This window comes from Siphateles boraxobius, unplaced genomic scaffold (assembly GCF_051911475.1).
Source record: "Siphateles boraxobius isolate OS27281-9 unplaced genomic scaffold, OSU_SipBor_1 86, whole genome shotgun sequence".
Classification (NCBI taxonomy): Eukaryota; Metazoa; Chordata; class Actinopteri; order Cypriniformes; family Leuciscidae; genus Siphateles; species Siphateles boraxobius.
Window position 1 is genome coordinate 9,807,501 of NW_027509215.1, and position 26,710 is coordinate 9,834,210.

The 26,710-nt window shown below is 35.9% G+C and overlaps 1 protein-coding gene across 1 annotated transcript in view; it reads right to left on the bottom strand.

Moving 5' to 3' along the window:
• The window catches only part of ncana (neurocan a), an 86,715-nt gene that overhangs the window by 18,175 nt on the left and 41,830 nt on the right, over positions 1-26,710 (bottom strand). Inside the window, exons 4-10 of the mRNA XM_077222114.1 lie at positions 24,452-24,626; positions 23,416-23,543; positions 21,922-22,200; positions 19,914-20,018; positions 18,388-18,813; positions 13,857-15,146; positions 6,450-6,554 (exon numbers count right to left, since the gene is read on the bottom strand). Of these exons, the coding sequence (XP_077078229.1) occupies positions 6,450-6,554; positions 13,857-15,146; positions 18,388-18,813; positions 19,914-20,018; positions 21,922-22,200; positions 23,416-23,543; positions 24,452-24,626 (2,508 nt within the window). The remainder of the gene's footprint in view (positions 1-6,449; positions 6,555-13,856; positions 15,147-18,387; positions 18,814-19,913; positions 20,019-21,921; positions 22,201-23,415; positions 23,544-24,451; positions 24,627-26,710) is intronic.

Sequence of the window (26,710 nt, forward strand, 5' to 3'; positions counted from 1 at the left end):
CGGTAACATTTTAAGCCTCTTCTGCTCACCGAGATGCATTTATTTGATCAAAAATACAGTAAAATTGTGAAATATTATTCTAATTTAAAACAGCTGTTTTCTATGTGAATATATGTTAAAGTGTAATTTATTCCTGCGATCAAAGCTGAATTTTCAGCATCATTACTCCAGTCTTCAGTGTCACATGATCCTTCAGAAATCACTATAATATGATGATTTGCTGCTCAAGAAACATTTATGATTATTATCAAATGTTGAAAACTGCTTCATATTTTTGTGGAAACAGTGATAAATTTTATTTTTCAGGATTCTTCGATGAATAGAAAGTTCAAAAGAACAGCATTTATTTTAAATAGAATCTTTTGTAACATTATCAATGTCTTTACTGTAATTTTTGATCAATTTAATACGTCCTTCCTGAATAAAAGCATGAATTTATTTCAAATAGACCCCAAATTTAAGTATTATAATTCATCATTATTAACGGTTTACAGGTGTTCTTTAAACTTCCTTAACTGTGTTAAAACCAGTGTTCATATCTTCACTGATCACAGAGATAATAATTAAACCTATAATCGAATCACCCAAGTGTACAACAGAGCGCAGCACATTTACATAATTTTACACTCATTCATAGTAATAAACTGTCAGTGTGTGTGAAGAGTGTGGCAAAATATTTACAGAGGCAAGCAGTGCTGTCAGGTTTCATTAAAACCAGGAGAAAAGGATAATTCTGGGATGAACAAGTGCCCCCACACACACACACACACACACACACACACACACACACACACACACACACACACACACACACACACACACACACACATCATATGATACATGCTCATGAAGAAAGACACAGACGATTCATTAAACAACAGCAGTTCAGAGACGTTTCTAAATGATTGAAGAGGTCATGTGACCCTGGATCACAAAACCAGTCACGAGTCACACGGGTATATTTGTGGCAATAGCCAACAATACATTGTATGGGTCAAAATTATCAATTTTTCTTTCATGTCAAAAATCATTAGGGATATGAAGTAAAGATCATGTTCCATTAAGATATTTTGTGAATTTCCTACCGAAAATATATAAAAAATGTATTTTTGTGAGTGAATGCAGCAAAATCGCAAACATAAATGGACAACTTTAAAGCCGATATTTTCAATGTTTAGATATTTTTGCACGCTCAGATTCCAGATTTTCATGCCAAATATTGTCCTATCCTAACAAACCACACATCAATGGAAAGCTTATTTATTCAGCTTTCATATGATTTATACATCTCAATTTCAAAAGATTGACCCATGTGACTGGTTTTGTGGTCCAGGGTCATATATTATCCCCTCTTGAGTCTTGAAGCCACTCCTTCTGAAAAGCACAATGTGCCCAGTAGTCAATAATTTAATTCCTTAAAACTCATCTTTGATCACCAAAATTACATATTTAAATGTTTTTTTCCTTGAAAAAAATCTTCATGTATCTTGAATGTAACTCGACACCCTTGCCTCATTAAGTATGTGCGGTTCTATGAATATGCAAATGAGCCCCGCCTCCACTCACTCACTCACTCAGAGATCCCCTCATTGACGATCACACGTTGATCTGATTGGTTACAAGGTAGTTTGTGACGTCAGAAACACCAGCGATTTCAAACCGTGTTTTTGAGACTGTCTTTGGTTCACTGCAGTTTTAAGCAGAAAATACTCAGCAATGCTGTCGACTTATGAATTTACACATGGTTTGTCTTAAAGCATATTAAAAACACCACATATACATATAAACAACATTAAAAGCTGGATTTTCACCACAGGGAGACTTTTTTTTTCAATTAAAAGGTGAAACTAATATATTTAGTATATATAACTATATACATATGCATGATTATACTTTTCAGAGGACCGACATTTCTGTATTTAAAATCCTTTTTTTTTATTGATTTCATGTAATAATAAATTTTTTTGAGATTTTGAATTTGGGGTTTTCATAAACATTAAGCCATAATAATCAAAATTATAACTTTTGCACGATATTCTAATTTTTTCGGGTTGCACCTGTAGTACATATTTCTTTATGTGAGAACAACATAAGTACGGGGATAACTTTATATCAAGCTGTGCAATAATATGGTTTAAAAAAAATGATGATTTTTGACTGAAGGATCTCCTGAAAGCTCACAGATGGAGAGGGACAGTCCATCATAGAGGAGTGAGATCTGCTTCTCTGAAACAGGAGGATAGTGTGACTCCAGCAGAAAACGTGAAGCGTTAAGAGTCATTCAGCGTCTGTCACAGGCCTGTGTAAGCGCTTTAAAGCTCACGGATTACTCACCAAAAGATCCACAGACTGTTTATAGGACATTAATGCAGACATTTCCCAATATAGCATACACTTCTGAGGCTCAGTGTTTGTCAGGCTTGCAAAAAAAGTTGCCATCAGAGGAGCTTGACAAGATAAAGTTGAAAGTCTTAAAAGTTCGTGTCACAAACGTCTGCTGCTTCAGTCAGACTCATGAACTTCTCAGACGAGCAGAGGATCATGGGAAGGCTGTATTCTGAGCTCAGGATGTTTTAAGCAACTTAATGTGTGACGGATTCGAGCGTTGTGTTCATCACACCATTTCATGGCGCCTTAAACGTGACGGGAAGAAAATGAAGCCTGATGAAAACTTGAATAAGCTGGATGTCATAAAGCCTCTCAAGAACACATTTCATCATACGATTACATCAAAGTTATAGAGATATTATTTTCATGATAATTAAGAATTCCTCCACAAATTCTCATTAATGTAAAAATAATGAGAAATACATATATTTTTAAATTATAAATGATTTATGTATTAGGGAAGTCTTTATTTTACATACAAAATGGATTCGTATATAATTTACTAATATAATATGCAGTACTTTTACTGCAATACAGTAATTTGTTACTATCATATGAGAATATAATGAGTCAGTGAGGCAGACAGGAATTACAAAAGAATTGCAAAATGTACAATAAAATGAACTTAAAAAATTAGAGGGGAAAATGTCATATAATTACTGTCAATACAAAAAAAATATAGTGATCTGAAAGTTCTTTTCACAAAACATCATTTATTTTATGTGTGTATATATATATTTTTAAATTGCATATTTATATAATATTTAAGTGTGAATATATATATATATATATATATATATATATGGTGATTAATTAATCAAATTAATCGCACATCATTTTTCTGAGAAATTACCTTCAAAAGATCACATTATTGTGTTAAATGAGAAAAACTTCAACGGTTGTTAAGTTAATGATGACAGGATTTAAATTTTTGGGTGAACTATGCCTTTAATTTTTTTTTATTATTAATATGGACATATGACATTTTTCTAAATAAGAAACTAAAACTGCCAGTAGGTGGCGGTAAATGTCTAAACGAGTAAGTGAGATTCATTCATTCGATTTGTTCAAACGACTGATTCATTCAGGAATGAACTAAATGGCTCTTTATGAACAAGTCATTGAATCATTCATTCACCCGATTGATTCGCTGGAAACGCTGATTCATCCAGAAACGAAGCATCACTGTCTGTTACTCAGAGATCATCAACAGTTCTGCTCTGGCTTTACAGGTAATATTTTCGATGGCTAAACTGAGCAAAAGTCTAAAATATAACACAATGTTAACTCCTTATTTATTGAACCGTTGTATAAAATCAATATCTCATTTGCACTCGAAACCAGCACTCGTGTGATATTGCAGCTGTTGCTAGTGTGATATTGATCAACTTTATCACGATATAAATAAATATGAGACAAAAACTCATAAAGGGGCATTTTTGCCCTGATATCTTGAATTTTAGGGGCATATAACTGTATTCTCTAGGCTTCATCACACAGTGAGTTGTTGCCATCGCCATCAGCTGGATGAAATGTAAGATGACCTATGACCTGTCTATGGTGGATGTGTTAATTTTAACGCATTATTTTCCCATAACTAATTAATTAAATTAGCGTGTTAAATCGACAGCCCTATACACACACACACACACACACACACACATACAGTGCAAAAATACATACCTAAATAGAGATGAATTCCCCTTAAACACAACATGAAATACGTGAACAGTGATTTCCATGATCGGTCACGTTGATCTTCGTCAGAAGAAAGGAAAAGCCGTATCTCGTGTCTTAAAGACTCGCAAGGTACTTCTGCACTTCATGAATATTTGAATATGTTCATACATTATGCAAACTGGGAGCCGCTGGGCAAGAGCTGCGAGTCTAGATGAGTAAAGCCTGTGAGCATCTGAAGTCTTCATGTCTTCTGCTCACAGAAACAAATCATGCGCAGATTAACACCAGATTATTGCAAATATACAGTACAACAAATGAAATCACTGTCATCATGTCCTTCCAAACCTGTATGACAATCTTTCTTGTGTCACTGAAACACAATTTCCAGACACTGAGAATAAAAGCTTTCAGAAGAAAGAAAGCTGAACAGGTTTGGATGAACGATTTCAAATGTCTTCTGAAAACTACACCTATAACCAACCGAACACACTAATCTAAAGCAAGTCGAATTATAATAATTTCATTTCATCATAATAAAAGCACAAACTGAATTAGCATTGTCCTTCATCTCATTGATCTCTCCGAGAACACACGGCTGTAAATATGAGGTCAAAATAAACCTGTCAGCCTTCCCTTGACCTCTGACCCCCCCCAAACACACACGTCTGTGTCTCAAATGATGGACTACATGACCTCTGACCTCTGCCTATATAGCAGCTGCTTTTCAAAATGGAGAAAACTCCTTCTGAGAGAAGTGTCATGTGAAGTTTCCTGCTTCTGTGTTTCTGCTGAGAAAAAGACCCGCTAGTCTCACAAGATCATCTAGAGTTTCAGAAGAGATTGAGATCCTGTTTCAAACGCCTCAGATTTGACAAGATATGATCTGAAATCAAAAGATCTCAATATGAAACATTTCTCATCAAGTGATCTGAGCTGCTCCAACTCTTATTTTTGGAAATTGAGATGGCTGAAAAATAGCTTAAATATAAATAGCCTATTAGATAAAACATTTAAAAACTTTAAATGAAAATTAGAAATGTTCCTTGGGCAACTAAAAAAAGTTAAAGTACAAAAAAAGTACTTTAAAAACCTGATAAAAACATTTAAAATTACAAAAACTAATAAAATTGAAAAAAGCACATAACTAAATTACTAAAAGTTAAACTAAAATTAAATTAAAAGCTGAAAATATAAAAACAAAAGCTAATTCAGAATATTAAAAAATACTATAATATAAATCATACTAAAATATCATAATTATCTATTTATATTTCTCATATTTAAACATCTGAGACAGAATTTAATATTTTCCTCTAGGTATTCATGCAAATTTTAATAACACGCAGAAAAACAGTCTGAAGCTCCAACATTTATAAACTCAGACTTTTTATACAACAAAAGTCCTTGATATTTTAAACGACCTTTCCAGTTATTCATGAAAAATCACTATAGACTTTTGAGGCCAATTCATCTGGTGATTAAATAGATTCAGGATATTCACACATTTTGATAAAATTAAATTTCATAACTTTTCTAATTATTTCATACCTTTTAATTAATTTTGTAAATATAAAATATGTAATATACAAATATACATAGAGCAATTTTAGGCCTGGAAATCATTTGAATTTGAACATTTCCTGATATTTTACAGTGAAACGTGGGATCCCTGGGCAGTTTTTACTTTTTTTAAATAACAGTCTGGATGAAGCCCTCTTTAAGAACACAACATGTAAAGGACAGACTGTAAACGACAGCTGGTCCATGAGTTAAAAACTGTCAGGGGTAAAAAGCAATTACACACCCCAAAAAGATGTTTATACTGCTAGTTATTATCTCCAAAAAGACGCATCATAAAAAGCGCATCACAGTATCACGACAGTAGTCCTATTTGAAGTCTTCGGAAGTCATAAGGTCTTTCGCATTTGGAACAGACTAAAATTGAAGTCGTTATTCACTGAAAATCTTGTATATACCACACACAGCATTGTGCTAACATTCCCATTAAGTTATGAAAACGTTTCTGAAAGTTCTTCTGAACATTCACATTTTTGAAGTGTTTGAAAAACATCAAGGGAACATTCCATCATTCTTCAAACACGGTTACTTTTGAATGTTCTCTGAACATTCTAAAAAATGTCAGACTAAAACGTTTTTAAAAAAAACATTCCACTTTGACCGAACATTCTATTATTGTAACTGTTTGTTCATAACTTTGAAACAGCCTTGTGTTTAATGGACTACTGTAATGACACTTTATAAAGCTGGTCTCTGTGTTCTTTTCATCAGAGCAGCTTTTCTTTCTTTTTTTTAAACCACAGAAGAAATAAAGGATCGCCATGAAGGAGAGAAAACGTCATTTTTTCAGTTTAAAGTCTCACCGATTTCACAGCTCTCTCCTGCGTATCCCTGTGGACAGAAGCAGCGGAAAGCCTCTCCGTGAGGAAGACACGTCCCTCCATGAAGACAACTGCACCTGTCGTCCACTGCAACAGAACACACACACACACACACACACACACTGCTGTCACTGGTGCTGTGGAGGTTATCCATCACAATCTGTCTGTGATTATAAAGCACACACACACACAGTTAGACACGCGTCAGAGAGGTTCAGGAGGAACACCTGGTAAATGAGTCCAGTGTTACAAACATCATTTGTCTTACATTACAGCACTGGCACTTCACTGTACCTTTACCTGCTGCAAAACTGTTTAATTATATAACACTAATATGAGCAATAATAACAGTGACGCTTGACTTAGACATCACTAAACAGCGGCATATAGTTAAATACAGTATTTGTTCAAGGTGTGTGTAATTAATCAAAATCAAACCCAAACCGTGATTATCTTAGTGTCTCAAATATAAAAGGTTGTGAATCTGCATGAAATTAGAAGCTTTCTGAGCCCAATGATGCAACATTTTAAAATAAAGAAATGAAGAGAGCCATAAATATTAATATTGTATTTTTAAAGTCGCACTGTAAAATCAATTTATTATTATTGGTATTATATTAATGTTATTAAACACATTTAAATATTATATATAGCCTATTATAATAGTAATATTTGTTATTTGTAACAATAATAATATGTAATAATAATAATTATTATGATCACAATCTATATCATTATTATATTTACAGTATATTAAAATATAATTATTATAAATGAAATTATTATAAAAAATTATAATACTACTGCTAATAATAATAATAATGAGTGGTTATTATTATCGCTATTGAAATCAATATAATTAATATATAATTAATTATAAAATAAATTTACGTTTTTTTTCACAAAACTGTGCAGTCCTATAAACATAGCTGAATTTTTTTATAATTTTAAATCACAATTGCAATTTAAAAAAGCAATTTGATTTTCCCCTCTAGTTCAGTTCAAACACAGATCCAATAACTCACACACATGAAAAAACTTCCTCCATCCGTCAGACTAACAGTATGACGTGAAATAATACATATTTATTATTTTTAGAGCGATATCAAATGTAGATCTGCTTGAATTTCCATGCATCGAGGATATATTTCTACATGTTGCGTTCTGGTGTATTATTGTTGGCTCATGAGTTTTTGGTCACTCTGCATGTCAGTCGATGTAAGAGGGCGGATCTCGAGCAGAATACGAAAACACAACATTTAGTCCTGCTCTCTCGAGCCTCTCTTCATTACACCACATGTGTGCGCTCGTTCAGGCCTGTAATGGGTTTCAGAGAACTGCTCTTTCTAATACACACACTGAATGAGCTTCACCACTGACCTGCACTGTGACAATCCCACATCAACATCGCCATATATATATATATATATACAGAGAGACAAAGAATCGAAGATGCAGTGGTACGAAAAATCTTTGTGTGTGAAAGTCAATTCACAGACTGAAGGACATATACGTGATATACATTTAAAGATATCATATATCATCATTTACTCACACTCATGTTGCTATAAGCCTTATATCCTAAAACGATAAATATATACACACACATATATACACATACATACAGTATAAACAGGGCTTGACATTAACACTTCTGAAATGCGGGTGGATTTCATCAGTGGCGTGTAACACAGTCTCTCCTACTAGACACACTAGTATAATTTTATATATAATATATACATTTTTCAATTGTAGTCTTTTAAAGTCTCCCTGTGGTGAAAATCCAGCTTTTAATGTTGTTTATATGTCTATGTGGTGTTTTTAATATGCTTTAAGACAAATCATGTGTAAATTCATAAGTCGACAGCATTGCTGAGTATTTTCTCCTTAAAACTGCAGTGAACCAAAGACAGTCTCAAAAACACGCTTTGAAATCGCTGGTGTTTCTGACGTCACAAACTACCTTGTAACCAATCAGATCAACGTGTGATCGTCAACGAGTGGATCTCTGAGTGAGTGAGTGAGTGAGTGGAGGCGGGGCTCATTTGCATATTCATAGAACCACATACTAAAATAGGCAAGGGTGTCGAGTTACAATCAAGATATTTTAAGGCATGAAGAATTTTTCTCAAAGAAAAAACTTTAAATATCTAATTTTGATGATCAAAGATGAGTTTTAAGGGATTGAATTATTGACTACAGGGGGACTATAAAGAAGCAGTTAGTCTTTGTCTTTTCCTTTGTCTCTCTCTCACATTGATGGGCTTCAAAAACTCTCTTGGATGCACTCAGGTTCTGTTGTCATGGCAACTGTGCTGAGAGCAACCCACCAATAATCCTCTCGTTCCACAGGCCACGCCCCTTATCACTTAATTACCGGCATCACATGGCAAACCATTGTTTCAGCCCTAATTGGTTTGTTTGTTTTTAGCACAAATGCAAATGAGCCACATCCTTGAGGTCACACCAGCATGCCATGATGGGTTATACTGTACACAGAAAACTATATGCAACATTATATAACTGTTAAAAATCACCTCTCACCTATGCATTTGCCCTCTTAACCTCACAAAGCAGAGCGATATACAAATATTGCATACAGAGCGAGAGAAATAGAGTGTGATAATCACACAATCATCAGGGGTAAAGAATAACCCATCAGGAAGACTGATTTAATTCAGTGTTTACACAGCTGCAAATTTACTTACACATCATCACATTAACACAGCGTGTGCTTCGATCTTCTTCAAAACACTTCAATGATATCATTAACACGCTTATAAATGCTTATAAATAATACAGATACCATTTTATACGAAAACCCTGTTAGTTATATAAAAATGTCACACTTGAATAAATACAATATTTATTATTTAAAAGATCTAATTTTCTTGCTTTTTCGGAATAAAACCGATTTAAACATAGGCCAATGTTATTTTGATATCACTGATATACTATTTTAGTTCTTTTTAATTCGTTTTTATTTTTAGAATTTCCGTTTCCTTGTATTAAAGTTCATTTTCTAGTAATTGTGTGTGTGTTTTGTCATTTTTATTCGTTTTTCTTAAATATCTATATATTGTCTATACATTTTTTGTTTTAGATATTTTAGTACTTCATGAAATTAAATGAAAATGTTGTCAAATAGCTCGATAAAATAAGTTTGTCAACATATAAACAAAGTTATTTCATTCCGTTAGTGTCAGTGTGTTTCTTCCACATCCGTCATGTCAGTGTGTACAGGCCACAGGGCTCATGTGATTGACAGGTGATGTAACACTGAAGGTCAAATCTGCCATTCTTCAGGACGACAGACGGGAGACACGAGAGAATGTCAGTTTGTGTCAGTCCGACTGGTTATAACATGACCGGAGAAATCAATGCCTAAGACAGAAAAGCCAGTTAGCAGCCAGAGAAATTGATTGAGACTAAAATAAGAAGATCTGCAGGCATGAATGTGACGAGCTCTTGTGCATTAAAACAGTTTCCCTGAAAGTCAGAGTTAATCAGAGCAGATGCTGAAGACAACGAGTGTGAATACACACACACACGCGCGCACGCGCGCACACTCCTCCTACTGTAGCGTATCACATATTCAAGAGCCAGATGAAGTGCTAAACCGCTGGGAGCTGAATAGTGACACATGCATGCATTTATGCACACACACACTCACAGACACACAAACTTTCACAAATTCTCACACACACATTCACATGCGCACACACACACACACACACAAACACTCACATACACACACACTCGCGTGAACACACACACTCGCGCGCAAACACACACGCACACACACACACACACACACACACAAACACACGCATGAGTGACTGAAAAGCCATTAAAAAAAGTTAATTGGCTGTATAGATTAGTCAATATATCATTTATTTCATATCAATGAAAAAATCTCCTCACTGACCTACATTCCACGACAATCCAAATGTAATTAATATTCATTGGCATAGCTAATAAGTGTTATATAGTGTCTCTGCACTTTTTAAATGATTCTGAAACATGTGAAAAGTGAATCGGACACATCAGGCCGCGAGTCAATGAAATGTAATGATTATCTGCCATGTGCTCATTAATTATAATGGTTTGGTTGCTACGCCAGACAACTAGTTTGAAATCGATTTTTTGTCCATTTTGACATCCAAATATTCCTAACTGGCCGCAAGCTCTCAGTATAATAAGCAAATCTGTGGGCGTTGATTAATATTCATGCACCGATCTGAATATTCATTGGGTGAGCTCTCTGCCCAAAGCACACACTCCTCACATAATTAAACCCAACAAGAGTCTCTTTCCTGCACCTGGACGTCCACCCCCCTGCCATATCTGATTCAAAGGTTATTCAAAATCTCTTATCTGGTGTAAATACTGTGCAGCCATCAGGACACGCTCTCAAATCAGGAGGAAAACAGGTTGTTTAATGGTTCTTTGCAGCAACTTAAGTTAAAAAAAAAAAAAAATTGGCTTTATAAGGTTGCACTTTTCTAAAGAAACAAAATGTTTGTCTACATAATCTATCTAAATGTAACCTGCGCAAATGACTTTGACCAAGTATGATGTCATCAATCCCTCTTATTTTCCAACCCCTAATACGGTGTTCGTGGATCAAACGTAGATGTTTATAATGTGGTAACAATAATGTTTCATAGTGAGGAGCGGCTCGATCACTTTAGTAAATTGTCTCTACAAGAGCTGTGAGTTTGGGACACTCGCGCTGTGCATTTGAAAAGCAAAACCCGTCAAACATTAAGCTACATGTTTTTACTCCAATCTAATTTCATAATGAATGATAACATTTAAAGTAACATATGATAATCCATATATTTTTCTCTAGTGTAGTGTATTGAAGTGTTCCTTTAAAATGATATATAGTTACAGGCCGCCTGCACTTCTCCCCCTCAAAAATAAAAGTTTTCTGTAAAGTAAAAATGATTATTATTGTTATTATTATTTTATGCAGCCCTACAAGTACATGCCTACAAGTCACAACAAACATGGTGTTCTTTATATATATTTGTGTGAAATTTAAATCACAAAGTTTTTTTTTTTTTTTTTTCAGGGACCAGATGCCACTGATTAAACATTCACACGAGTCTCTGTACATGAACATTGTAAAATGAAAAAGCAAACACCTTGGAAATGACAGGTATGGTAAACAGGAACTGTTTCAGGAATGGCACAAAGGTGCGTGACTGTTCAAGTATCTGTCTTTAGATCACAGACAAACAGAGACAAACTTGAACAGTCATACACCTTTGTGCCATTCCCGAAACAATTCCTGTTCAATAATGTGCCCTTTTTGTCCTTCGTTATGTATCTTTGGATTATGTTGTGTTGTAAATAAATCCAAATAATCAAAAAGCAATTCTTTTAATCTCTCCACATTCTTTGTTCTAGTTCCCTCACAGTCCCACCTGATAGGGCCATTAGGGGAGGGTCTTTGTCTTCTCAGGTGTGAAACACATCAATATTCATGATGACTCATGCACTCCTCGCATATAGCTTTCTTACACAAAACATGTCTTATAAATCCTCACTTCTAATCCTGCTGTATCTGTCTGCAGGGTTTGACAGAGTTAACCACCAGATCCTCCAGTCAATCCTAAAAACGAAGGGAATCTCAGGAACCGCACTCCAGTGGTTCAACCTCTCAAGTAGGTCTTTTAGGGTGTCATAGAGAGGTGAGGTGTCTAAGACCCAACATCTAGCTACTGGAGTACCTCAGGGCTCAGTGCTTGGACCACTTTTCTTCTCCATTTACTTGGCACTGACCCTCAACAAACTCGTCTCCATACCGGCATGACTTCGACTTTCAACCAGATGGAACTGGATAAATGTTCTGCATGTTCTAATCCAATCTGACTTCTGACCTGTAATGCTGCCTGAATCATAATCATACACTGTTCGTTCATTCACTGGGTTTTTCCAAGGTTTTTTTCTCCATTCTGTCACCCGATTGACTTTTGGTTCCTTGCCACTGTTGCCTCTGCTTTTGGCTTGCTTAGTTGGGGACATTTAATATTCAACAATATTATTGATCTGCCTTACTTAAGGTGGACGATGACACAATTTTCTTCTAGAAACAAACTTTGTTGTATTATTTTCATGTTATCACTGTGAAGCTGCTTTGATACTATCTGTATTGTAAAAAGCGCTATATACTGTAAATAAAGATGACTTGACTTGTGATCACTAGGATTTGTCATTCTGAAACAGGGTTTTTCCTATCACTACTACACTGATGACACACACAACTCTACCTCTCATTCCAACTAGAGGATCAGACGGTAGCTTCTCGCATCTCAGCATGTCTGACAGACATTTCTTGCTAAATGAAGGAGCACCACCTTCAACTAAACCTTGCCAAGACTGAGCTGATTGTGACCCTGGCCAACCCAACATTACACCACAACTTCTCCCTTTAGCTAGGTTCGTCATCCATAACTTCATCAAGGTTAGCCAGGAACCTTGGAGTTGTGATTGATGATCAATTGAACTTCACAGACCACATTGCTAGAAATGCCCGGTCCTGCAGATTCACCTTATACAACATTAGGAGGATCAGGCCCTTCCTATCAGAGCATGCTACACAACTCCTTGTCCAAGTGCTTGTTTTATCCTCTGGACTATTGTAATACCTTCAAGCTTGCACTGTCAAACCTCTGCAACTGATCCAGATGCTACAGCAAGAGTGTCTTTAAAGAGCCAAAGAGACACAAGTCACACCTCCCCTCACAAAATTGCACTGGTTGCCAGTTGCCGCTCGCATCAGATTCAAGGCACTGGTGCTTGGCTACAGAACAACCACTGGCTCTGCTCCCTTTTACCTAAACTCAGTACGCCAGACGTATGTTCTGAACGCAATCTTTTTTGGCAACACTTGTAAGTCAAAACAATCTCTTCATTTGTAAGTAGTTTTGGATAAAAGCGTCTGCTAAATGATTAAATGTAAAGTACGGGACTTGCTACTGCCAATACATACACGACACTGTGAGCAAGTAAGATATGCTGCTGCTGTACAATATAGCGTACATGAATTACCCATGGCAGATCTATACAGGTGGAGCTGGGGAAGGTGGAGGGTTTCTGAAAGCACGCTGCAATGCTAAGGCAAATGTGACCCGTATATTTGAAGGTGAAGCATGCAAGCTCATTGGCTACTGATCAGCTGTGCCCCGTAGATAATGATGTGATTACAAGCAGGTTGAGTTAGGACCTATTAACCTGCGCCATCTAGAGTTTCATGACAGAACTTTGTATATAATTCACGTGATTCCTGTAATCCGTAAATATCCCAGAACCCCCATTAGCAGCCTCAACATTTATAAAACCCTGCGTATGGCCCTGATTGAAAAAATAAAATCTTACCATCTTCTCCAATGGAGTGGTTCTTCCTGACGGCCTCGGTGCTGCTCAGATCCGGCTCTTCACTGCTGGTTCCCGTCGTTCCAAAGCTTGCAGTCCGAGACTCGTCTGGAGATGTTGAGATGGTCGATCCACTGTTTTCAGCAATATAAGACACTCCAGAGGGTGTCGCTGTGCTGTGGACGAAGGCTGTCATCATCTCAGTGGTGCTTGGGTTGGGCCGCTTGGGTTTGTTCCTGCGTCTGTACTGGATTTCTCCACGGGCCTCATGGCCGCGTGTGGAACCGGTGGTGGCAAGGGAACCGGTGGTGGCTAAGGAATCGGTGGTGGCGAGGGAACCGGAACCGGAAACAGTGGTGGCGAGGGAATTGGTGGTGGCGAGGGAACCAGAACCGGTGGTGGCGAGGGAACCAGTGGTGGCGAGGGAACCGGTGGTGGCGAGGGAACCAGTGGTGGCGAGGGAACCAGTGGTGGTTAAGGAATCGGTGGTGGCGAGGGAACCGGTGGTGGCGAGGGAACCGGTGGTGGCTAAGGAATCGGTGATGGCGAGGGAACCGGTGGTGGCTAAGGAATCGGTGGTGGCGAGGGAACCGGTGGTGGCGAGGGAACCGGTGGTGGCTAAGGAACCGGTTGTGGCGAGGGAACCGGTGGTGGCGAGGGAATCGGAACCGGAAACACTGGTGGCGAGGGAATTGGTGGTGGCGAGGGAACCGGAACCGGTGGTGGCGAGGGAACCAGTGGTGGCGAGGAAACCGGAACCAGTGGTGGCGAGGAAACCGGAACCGGTGGTGGTGAGGGAACCGGAACCAGTGGTGGCGAGGGAACCGGAACCGATGGTGGCAAGGGAGCCGGAACCGGTGGTGGCAAGGGAGCCGGAACCGGTGGTGGCAAGGGAGCCGGAACCGGTGGTGGCAAGGGAACCGGAACCGGTGGTGGCGAGCGAATCGGTAGTGGCGAGGGAACCGGTTCTCGACGTCAACACCGTCAAAGGCATTTGGGACGACAGATACGTATCTCCCCAAGAGCTACCCTCCGTCTCCAGGACTCTGCTCTCTCCGGAGTAATTCTCAGTTGATACGGAGACTTTGGATTCGGCGGTTTTGGTTTTCTGCTCAGGTATTTCGGTCACCATGACCCAATCTCCTAATCTCTGTGCAGGTCGACCTGTGCGGTTGTCGTCTGTGGTGTTTGGCAGGCTTGATGTCGGCACGTCCGAACTTCTGGATGTGCTTAATTTATCAGTGACGGTTGAAGGACGAGGCAGCCATGAGCGATTCCACCATGACATCAACCCTGTGAAGACAAACACAAGCTGTGATTACTGTGGTGGTTTATTCAATCAGCAGTGCATCTTGGATTCATTCCTCCAATCTGTTTTTTTTGTCTCGAGAGAGCGGCGAACTGTCTGCCAGACTTTCCCATTATTTATTCACTCGACTCCAGTTTTTATTTACTCGTCTAAGACTTCAGGCTGTTAGTGGTCAAGCATCACTACTACTGTTGCTCATTTTTAAGATCAATTATCTGAATCAAACTTCAGCGTGTAACTCCCTCCGTTCAAGTCTGTTTGTGCTAATGATTTCTCAGGTTATGTGTTTTGTTGAGGTGATCAGATGCACCATTTTCACCTCTAAAGGCAGGAACGCTAAACTTTGCTACACGAAATGCTTTTAAAGCACTAGGCATCATGCACTTGCTGTCTTTCTAAATGCTTATAGAGGACAAACTGAGCAGCATTCACTAAACGACACACAAACTCAAGCAAAAACACGTTGCTAGGAGAAGCATGACAAATGAAAACAATGTGTTCTAAAATTGGCTCAAAATATTAAGATTGGTTGATCTCTTCTATGTCTGACTGGATGGAATTCAGGTTTGAAGCTAAAAATTTGCTCATCATACACTGTGATTGTGAAATCAGTCAACTCAAATCTGCAGACTGGCTCTAACTTTTGGCGATTGGACATTGACTCAAATTTGGGCAAAATCTGGGCAAAAGTAGTTTTTGTTCATTAAAATAAAGCAGAAATAAAAAAATATATTAGATGAAAAATTTAAAAAAATAATTAAAGAAAGAAAGAAAGAAAGAAAGAAAGAAAAAAGAAATGTTGCTTTGGCAGCTAACTTAAATTAAAACGAGTTGAAATACAAAAATTACAAAAACATAAAAACTGAAATAAAAACACCTAATGAATTTACAAAACTTAAACAAAATGAATAATAATAAAATAGAATAACTAATTCAAAATACTATTAAATACTATAATAGTATATAAATAATACTGAAATAACACTGATTCTTCATTAAAAAAAAGGAGACGTGTGATCTTCACATTGTGCCGCTCACAAAATTAAATCTCAAATGTTTTCACTTAATGCACAACATAATATCACAGCACTGTGATAGAACTGGCTGATGGATGAAAAGCAATGGGTATTTTACATCAAATGTGATTTTACTAAATAAAAGAAGCTGTTCCAAAACCTAGTGAGCTGCCTTGCTTCTATATAGGCAATGCAGAAAAACAAACTTATCGCAAGTACGTAAGCACTTGGCCAGCGCATCTACTTGCATTCAGTAATGAACTGCGTGCCGTTGTGTGTGAAATTAATCTCGCATTGCTAAAAGCTAATAATCTAAGTACGCCCGCAGGCCAAATGCTCGCGGCTTCATTTGTGTACTTGTTTCTGGCCTAAAGCAGCATCCTAATGGATGAGTGGTCTGAAATTCTCCACATAATACACTAAAATAACAAATATTTAGTGAAATAGTCCGTCTTAAATGCCGTGTAGGTAGGGAGCGCAGTAGGTTTTCTAACAGACAAGGGACCTGATGTGTAAATGTTATGTTGTCACATTTCAATGCCCTTTTTGTGCATGCGCAATGTTTATACATAATTTACACACACATATTGGGATTTATAAAATGATAAACTTAGCGTAAATATGTGCACACCTTTCGCACTCTAGACTCTTATACTGGAGTGAGCGAAGTAATGAAGAAAACAATGTTTTTATTTGTATATATATATATATATATACATATTTAGATGAAATATCGCACTCTCATTAATGGGGTTACTGAGTTACACTCAAATTACATAAAGTCATTATCCAGATGTTAAGCAAAAAATATATGAACTTTAGATTGTTTTGTTTGTCGGTGACAATTTGTATTTGCTATAATTTTAAAAATTTCTGCTGACTGGGTTTTATAAAGGGAATTTTGCGCATATTCAAGCTTTTGTTCGTGTATACACTTTCAGGATGAAATCATTGGAAAGTTTTAAATATGAGCTCCCATGTATATTTGGTATATCAGCAGAATAAACCACACAAAGTATTCAAGCGTACAGTTAGCGTACATAAGTGAACAGTGTGGTAGCAGTTTTCCAGTTTCTGGCTTTCAACCCTCAATTATGAAGCTTCCACTGGGACAGAGCCCAAATTCTGCCTTCATGGAAAATGGACTTTAATAATGTAGGCGACAGGCCTAAGTTTCCATTTGACGTTAAACATTAATGCTGTCGGGTTTCGTTTGGACCAGACAAGGTATCTGTATTAATGAAGGCAGAAAGGACACTAACTGAAGTATTATCTTGAAACTTTAACGTTCAGGCCTCCTCGACTTGGGATGGATGGACACTTTTTTTATTCATATGTTTCTACAGGAATATACAGATAAATACTTTTTGAAGTCTCCATGAAGTCAATAATTGTATCCCTTAAAACTCATCTTTGATCACCAAAATTACATATTTAAAAATGTATTCCTTGGAACATTTTTTCTTGATGCCTTAAAATATCTATAATGTAATTCTCATTTAGTACGCGGTTCTATGAATATGCAAATGAGCCCCGGCTCCACTCACTCAACTCAGAGATCCACTCGTTGACGATCACACGTTGATCTGATTGGTTATAAGGTAGTTTGTGACGTCAGAAACACCAGCGATTTCAAAGCGTGTTTTTGAGACTGTCTTTGGTTCACTGCAGTTTTAAGGAGAAAATACTCAGCAATGCTGTCGACTTATGAATTTACACATGATTTTTTCTTAAAGCATATTGAAAACACCACATAGACACATAAACAACATTAAAAACTTGATTTTCACCACAGGGGACTTAAATATCCTCTCTTACCAGTCTGTCAGTAACGCTCTGTTTACTTCCTGTCTCTATGAAGCCCCTCCTTCTGAAAAGCACACTGTGCTCTGATTGGTCAGGTGGAGCAGTGTGTTGTGATTGGTCGAGCGCTCGAGTGTGTTTGGGAAATGTCCCGCCCCTTTTCCTAACCGCCAGTTTCAACACACTACTAACTAACTCAACCAGGCTCCGCCCCTTTATTCTGCATATTAATTATTTAAATGAGGAATATTGTGACGTGTTCGTTCCCGGAAGAAACTCAAGACTATAATGGAGGCGTTTCAGAAAGTTCAGAAACACTGACACTGATATAGAGAAGAACTCAGAGCTCAAACGGCAACATCACACACTAAAGAAAGATTAACATGGGATAAAGCATAATAGTCACCTGAGTCAGGAGCCGCAGTGGTTTGCGTGTCCATCACAGGCGTCACACTCGTGGTTGTCGCCTCCGCATCACTTCCTGTCAAGTAGCTCCAGGGTTTCCACAAGGAGCTGACGATGTTGTTGAGGGAACTCTTGCCCTTTCCTCGAGGAGCTGTAGGACTGACAGACTGACCGGAGAGATCTTCATCCTCTTCCTCGGTGGCCGAGCCTCCAGGACCCGGATCTGACACCACATGTTCTCCGTCTGGGAACGAGTCCAACTGTCCGCTCCAGTCCAGAGACGTGTCTCCAGCTCGGAGACGGGCCGTCAGATACTCGGCTGAGAGCTCGGGGGCTTCAGCGGCCATGTGCAAATCCAAATCTTTGTCCAAATCCACCTGTCCGGTCCAGTTAGTGGGATGAAGGTCGGGAAGATCCGACTGTGCGTCTGGAACAGAGTCAGAGAGCAGCTTCATTGAGTTTAACATGAAAAACAGCACTCTTTACTGTCAAAATATGACATTTCCAAGTGAAACAGGATTTCAGATTGAACTCGCTCGTTGCATGGCAGATATGAGAAATAAATCATTTTAACAACATGCACTACCATTCAAGAGTTTGGGGTCAGTAAGATTTTTTAATGTTTTTGAAGAAAAACCAAAACAGGAATATTGTGAAATAATATTCCAATTTGAAATAGCGGTTTCTGTGTGAATATATAGTAAAATGTAATTTATTCCTGTGATCAAAGCTGAATTTTCAGCATCATTACTCCAGTCTTCAGTGTCACATGATCCTTCAGAAATCAGTATGATATGATGATTTGATGCTCGAGAAACATTTATGATTATTATCAATGTTGAAAACAGCTTCATATTTTTGTAGAAACCGTCATACATTTTATTTTTCAGGATTCTTTGATGAATAGAAAGTTCAAAAGAACAGCATGTATTTGAAAGAGAATCTTTTGTAACATTATAATTGTCTGTACTGTCATTTTTGATCGATTTAATGCGTCCTGGCTGAATAAAAGTATTAATTTCTTTTGATCTTTTGAAAGCTTGGTATAAAGGTCAATGTAACATTAAGTTTTGTATAAATTCTAATTTATATACTGTAACTCCATGACCTTTGCTGGGATATATTACTGATGTCCGTTATAGTTTTCAAACCATTCTAACTTTTAAAAATGTGCAACATCACCTTGGTGACACATTTAAATCAGCAGAATTTAAATATCAATCAAAACATTAAAAAAATGTTTGCAAGGTCATTTTAAATTCTCTTAAACTCTCATCCTGTTCTAAAGAGAAGCTGAAGAATGGACCTGAAAATCAAAATGATGATTTTTTTTAATGCAAAAACCTTGACTGATATTGACTGAAAAGTGGACATATGAGGTAAAATATACTCCCTTTACCAATAACAAACAAGAGATTCTGCTGGATTTAGTATATAAAACTCAGTATAAGTGAGAGTGACTGAACATCCTAAGCTAAAGCCAGATAACCCAGTGTTTCCTGCTGAATGTGGAGTGTATAAATGTACCAGTGTTGGAAGAGTGAGATTGGGATGTGTCGTCTCCAGTCATGTATCTCCACGGTCTCAGTAAGGACTTCACGATGCCCGTCACAGCCTTCTGTGGTTTCTTTGCTGTCGACGGATTCAATTCAATTACTGCAGTTTCTCTCTCTAAAAACATTACTCAAGTGGTAGAGCACATGCAAGCGACGTCAAGGTCACGGGTTCGATTACCAGGGACAGTCTATTCAGATAAATAAATCTATATGTAAGGTCAAATGTCTAAGGGTACATTCAGAATGACATACTTTCTGCATCTACTATAAAAAAAATGTAGTATGCAGTATGTATAGTGTGCAGAGTTTGGAAATTTTCTTAATGCATGGAATACCAAATTCAAATAAATTGTGAAGTATATAAAAATGCTGAAAGATATTGTCTCATAAAGCAATGCATTTGTCTTGACTTTCCATTTCCAGTGTGACAAAAAACAATTTCGTGTGACTTTTAACCCTCAAAATTGGTTTAAAAAATGCTAAATATCTCTATTTCCAAGATGACAGCTGAACGGCAATTGCTGAATATTATTACTACTGTTATTTTAATTATATATAATTTTTTAATATTATATATGAAACTATTTATTTAAAACATAGTATACTTAATAGTATATTATTTAGTATATGTATTTATTTAGTAAATAAATAAATACTTAAAACATAATCTACACTTACTTTAATAATTATATTACAATAATATAAATAATTATATTCAAATATTATAATAATAATATTAATAAAAATAATAAACCGGTTAATTAAATTAAAAACTTGCTGAATATTGGTATTACTATTATTTTAATTATATATTATGTATTAATATTATATATTAAATTATTTATGAAAGCTGAATGGCACTAGCTGAATATTATTATTACTATTATTTTATTATTTTAATTATATATAATGTATTAATATTAAATATTGCAATATGTATTTAATACATGATGCACTTAATAGTGTATATAGTATATTTATTTATTAAGAAATTTAAAACAATATTTATATATAATAAACAATTCATATAATAAGTATATTACAATTATATACATATTTATATTAAAATATAATAATAATAATAATACATATATTTTTATTTTTAATAAATAAATTAAAAAAATATGTATTTCAAAAATGGAAGCTGAATGGCTTTTGTTGAATTAAACATGCAACATTAAAGTTGTTAAAAATATTACGCAATACACTTTAGATATTTTACATTACGCTGAACATCTCCAGTCATACGTTTTTTGCCTCACATCATGGTTAACCACATCTCTTAACAAAATCCCCATTGCATCCCTAGATCTATAAAATGAACATTATAGAGTTGGTGTGTCACAACATATCGCAATACAAAAATGCAACAATATGTATCGTGGATAGTAACCAAAAATAAAAATTAGAGTAATAACTACATTAAACTACTATATATAATGTTGAATATAATGTATAATAATGCAATGGGCATATGCAAATGCAGAAATGCATATTCGTCTAAAATAATTTCAGAATCATGAATAATGTTATCCTGGTGTCTCTATTGTCCTGCATTGGGTTTCCAGCACCGAGTCCAAGTCTATGCATTTACACACACAATGTAATATCAAATGTAGCATTTTAATCAACAGTTCATTTTTTGTTAACCTTTAACCAAATGTCTTGGAGTATCGTAATAATATCGTATCGTGAGTTCAGTATCGTGATATGTATCGCGTCGTGACATGAGTGTATCGTTACACCCCTATAATATAATAGCAGCTGCTGTAATGCATGACTGTGTAACACTGTATACGCTCTCAGAAAAAAAGGTACAAAAGCTGTCACTGGGGTCGTACCCTTTCAAAAGCTACACCTTTGTGTGCATATTAGTATATACCTCAAAGCTATATTTAGTACTAAAAGTGTACATATTAGTACCTTAAATATTAAAAATTAGAAGGGTACCATGCCAGTGATATTTTTTCTGTGTGTACCTCGATAGCAGAAAGCATCAAAGCGAGCGGATCCGTTCCTCAGTTCTGTTGATGGAAGGGTTGTGACGCCCGGTTCTCCTCCGGGACACTCGGACCCAAGCGCTCTGACAGACCTCACGCTCCCGTCAGACACCCAGCCCGGCTCACAGTGACCCAGGCCAGATCTCCAGGCCAGGTAGAGCTGACCCACGGTGGCCAGCCGGTCTCCTGAAGACTCGCAGTGAGAAGAGGCCGAGGCACGGGACAGTTTCTCCGGGACGGAGACGGGAAACACTTCACCTGGAGGAACACGGGACCAGAACGGTTGTGAGTTCAGCTGGATTAATGTCACAACACTACCAGGAGTTTATAATACACGGGTAACACTTTACAATAACGTTCATTAGCTAACATTAAAGGATATTGTGTTGTATATTTATAAATAAATAAATATGTGATATATATAATATTAATACATAATACACAATTAATATAATAAATAAATATTTAATATATAAATTTAATACATAATCTAAAATATGTATCATAAAGAAATAAAAAACAATAATTATTATATTTTAATGACATTATGCATACTTATACATTCAATTATTTATTTAGTTAATAGTGTATTATTAAGTAATTTATTTATTTGGTAAATAAATAATTAATATATAACATTAAAAACGTAATATATAATTAATATATCAAATAAATAAATAATGTAATGTTATATATACCATTATTTATTTAATTCATAGTATACTTAAATAATATACTACATCATATACTATTTAGTAAATAAATAAATAATTAATATAATATCAATACAAAATATACAATATAAAATAAATTAATAATAATAATTAATAATATGTATAATAATAATTAGTTAGTTAGTTAATTAATACTTAAATAAAATAAATACTTACATAAATATTTAATATAATATTAATACATAATTTACAATTAATAAAAAAAAGGGTTAAAATTATATTTATAATAATAATTATAGTTAGTTAGTTAATGCGTTAGTGTTTCAAAGCATATCAAAACAGTATATTAATACATATAGTATATTAAAACATTAAAGGGGTCATCGGATGCCCATTTTACACAAGTTGGTATGATTGTTTATGGTCTTCATGTAAAGTTTGTAACATACTTTGGTTAAAATTCCTCAATGGTTGTGTAAAACTACTAAAACACCCTGCTTACCTCCTTAAAAACAGCTCTGTTGACCCGTTTCAGTGCATGTCTCTTTAAATGATAATGAGCAACTGCACACCCATTCCCCCCCCATTGCCAATACAGGAAATATGCTAATAGGGTACAGTCCGTCACTGGTCGTGGGCGGAGCATGAGCATTATGACATCATCGTGCTCACAATATCCAAACGGCTTGATTATTAACAGTGTTTAGGCTTTTTGAGGATAAAAAAAGAAGATTTTTTCAATATAAATGTGAATTTAGCATCCGATGACCCCTTTAAAACATGTTTTTCAGAAACTCACCTTGCATGTCATTGGCGAAACAATACACGTCAAACAATTCCGAAGGGTCCCGTTTCCCATAATTCCTCACTCCACGAGAAAACTCAGTGTGTCCAAAGCAACCGAGCTCCGGTGTCTGTACGGGATACCTGTGGTGAGGAGACAAGTGAAGATCAGACGAAATCCAGACGAATCCGGATGTAAATACTGTTGTCATGGAGATGCTAGTAAACATTGTACCTGCAGTTTGGCAAAAGGAGCCTTTTTGCATATTGAGAAAATGTCCCGCATTTTCATCAGTCTGTTAGTTTTAATTATCATAATAAGAAAACGTGCATGCGTTCTTCTGCCTTTTTAAGAAATCATTTTATTTATTATTTTTGCACCGTAGTTTTTCACCTATATTTAACAGCGCTTCGTCAGAAGTACAAATAGCCGTTTTTTAAATACTATCCAATGGGTGAAAGCACAGGAGTAAACACGGTCACTAGTGGGTTGTGACAGCTGTCAATCAAAATGTGGAGCGGTGATTCGTTCCGTGTGTTTCTGTCAGAAAACAAATGGATAAAAATGGATACATTTTAAATTGAACAAAATTTATCAACTTGTTCCCTGCTGTGGTTGTTTTAATTCACATCCTTTCAAAAAAATATGAACGTTTTTGGTTTAAAATATAAGACTGTCAATGATCTAATTTCATGTTGTTTTATATTTTATTTATTCATTGTTTATTTTGTTGGATTTTAGTTGGTCAGAAATGTTTCAGAAATAGTGATCTGCATGCTGCCTTTGTGCTCAGAGATGTTGAATTTAAATGACATGTAAAATAAAGACATGTTATGTTACATTGTGATGTAATGCTGTTTTCTGGAAGGGACTAAATAACAACGTATTTTTATCAGCTGAAAGGCAGAATGCTAATGTTTTTATTAAGTTAGATAGACATTATATAACAGTTTCAGGTTATGTTTTAGTTTGTTTGATGGTGGTCACCCTAGCTGGCGGTGGGAATAACTAGACCAGCATGAGATGTAACTGGTTTACTGGTGTTGCTGACCTGACGCTCTGGTCTTTGAGCCAGCCGGCCTCACAGTTGTTCATATTGGAGTGAAACGCGGCCCACAACTGCTCAACAGAGGCGATCTGAGCCGAATTATCCTCACACGCTCCAACGGCCTCCGCATACGACAGGGAATATCCATCGGCAGGAGAACGGTAGTGGAACACCACACCTGAGAACACACACACACACACACACACACACACACACACACACACACACACACACACACACACACACACACACACACACACACACACACACACACACAGTTCATTAACTGAGAACGCTCTCTGTGGACTGTCACAGGTAAAGCTCTCGGGACAGTGTTGGACAATATTAGTGTTTCTTTAATAATCTGCCTGTTTCTTATACCTGATTTTATTTAAAAAGCAGTCAGAACAGTTCAGATTTTATAACATAAGTCAAGATAAATTCGATTTTTTTGTCATTCCGCTGTATATAGAGACATATGAAGGAACAAGATGTTATAAATATAAACATACATGTATATGAATGTATGTATGTATGTCAAATTGCATCTAACATAAAATTTTGTTTATATAACATACTGTATATGTGTGTACATATACAGTATATATAATATAATATGTGTGTGTGTGTGTGTGTGTGTGTGTGTGTGTGTGTGTGTGTGTGTGTGTGTGTGTGTGTGTGTGTGTATTGTCATTCCGCTGTATATAGAGACATATGAAGGAACAAGATGTTATAAATATAAACATACGTGTGTGTGTATATGATTTGAATGTACTCTATGTATGTCAAATTGATTAATTGCATCTAATATAAAAGTTTGTTTATATAACATACTATATGTGTATGTGTATATATATATATACAATATATATATATATAACATATGTGTGTGTGTATGTGTGTGTATTGTTATTTCTGTGTTAGCCTAACATCTTTCAGATTATCACAGGAGAACTGGGATAAAAGTTAATAGTTCAGATATAAACACTGATGTCTATGGAAGGGATCAAACTAGAGTAAATCACCTTTTGAAAGTAATTAGACACTTCAAATAAAGATTGTATCGTTATATTGTTACACCAGTAGGTGGCGACAAGTGACTGTTAAACATGTATTTGTCATTGAATCATTCATTCAAAAGATTCGTTGAAAAATGCCGATTCATCCAGTAATGAAACAAGTGGAGGATTTATGAGTGAGTCATTGAATCATTCATTCAACCGATTTTTTTTAAATAACTCATCCAGATTAATTAAACATTTTAAATAGACTGCAGCAATTAACATTTTGTCAGAACCTCTAGTAAATTACGTTGTTTTGTTTAGTTGTCTGTTCAGAATCGTGTAAAAATCTGCAGACTTTTGCCAACTATTGTTGACTTATTCAGACTGCAAAAAATCTGAGCAAAAATCATGTAGTTTATTCCAACCTATAGAGTCAATGTCCAGATCAATGCAGTTGCAGTTAAATCAGTAATATTACCGAATATCATTGTCTTTTACAGCGTGTACATTATATATGTAGAACATTTCAGATGATTTATCTGCAGTTGTAATAGTAATTTCTCTCGTTAAGCGTCTCCTCTATTCCTCATGATCTCAGTTGCAGCAGAATTCACACATTCTCAGGTAATCAATCAGATCGTTGTAATTAAAGAGTTATTATGGCCAATTAACCAGTTAATTAGATCCTCAGATGAAAATGAAAATAGAGCTGGGCTAAAGTTAGATGGGAAATGAGGGAAATTAGGGAAAAACCTCAAATGAGTTTGATATTGATGTAATGAGGGGTAATTCATACACAGCAGACTCTGAGAATTGTTAAAGAGCCGCAGTTTTACAGGATCTTTATCTGGAAACTGATGTTCTGGTTTAAGATGGTCACGTTTTACTTTAGCCTTGCCAAACGACTTTCATAACGAGCTTGACTCGCACACTGGGGATTTACAGACAAATGTATCAATATAAAATATATTAAGCACCTTACATTATTACTGTTATGCTTTTCTGTACAACTAATTTGAAACAATGTCCATTGTGAAAAGTTCCATATAAATAACTTATAAAAATTTACAATATTTTATAAATATTATAAATTATTTTCAAAAACATCAAAATATTATGCATTTATAAAATTAAAATTTTATATAAATCATTAAAAAAATTATTATAGATTCAAACTGTTCATTTCTAGCCCTTGTTCACAAATTCTGTAAAGCTAATTTGAAACAAGGTATATTGCAAAAAGTGCTTTGTAAATATG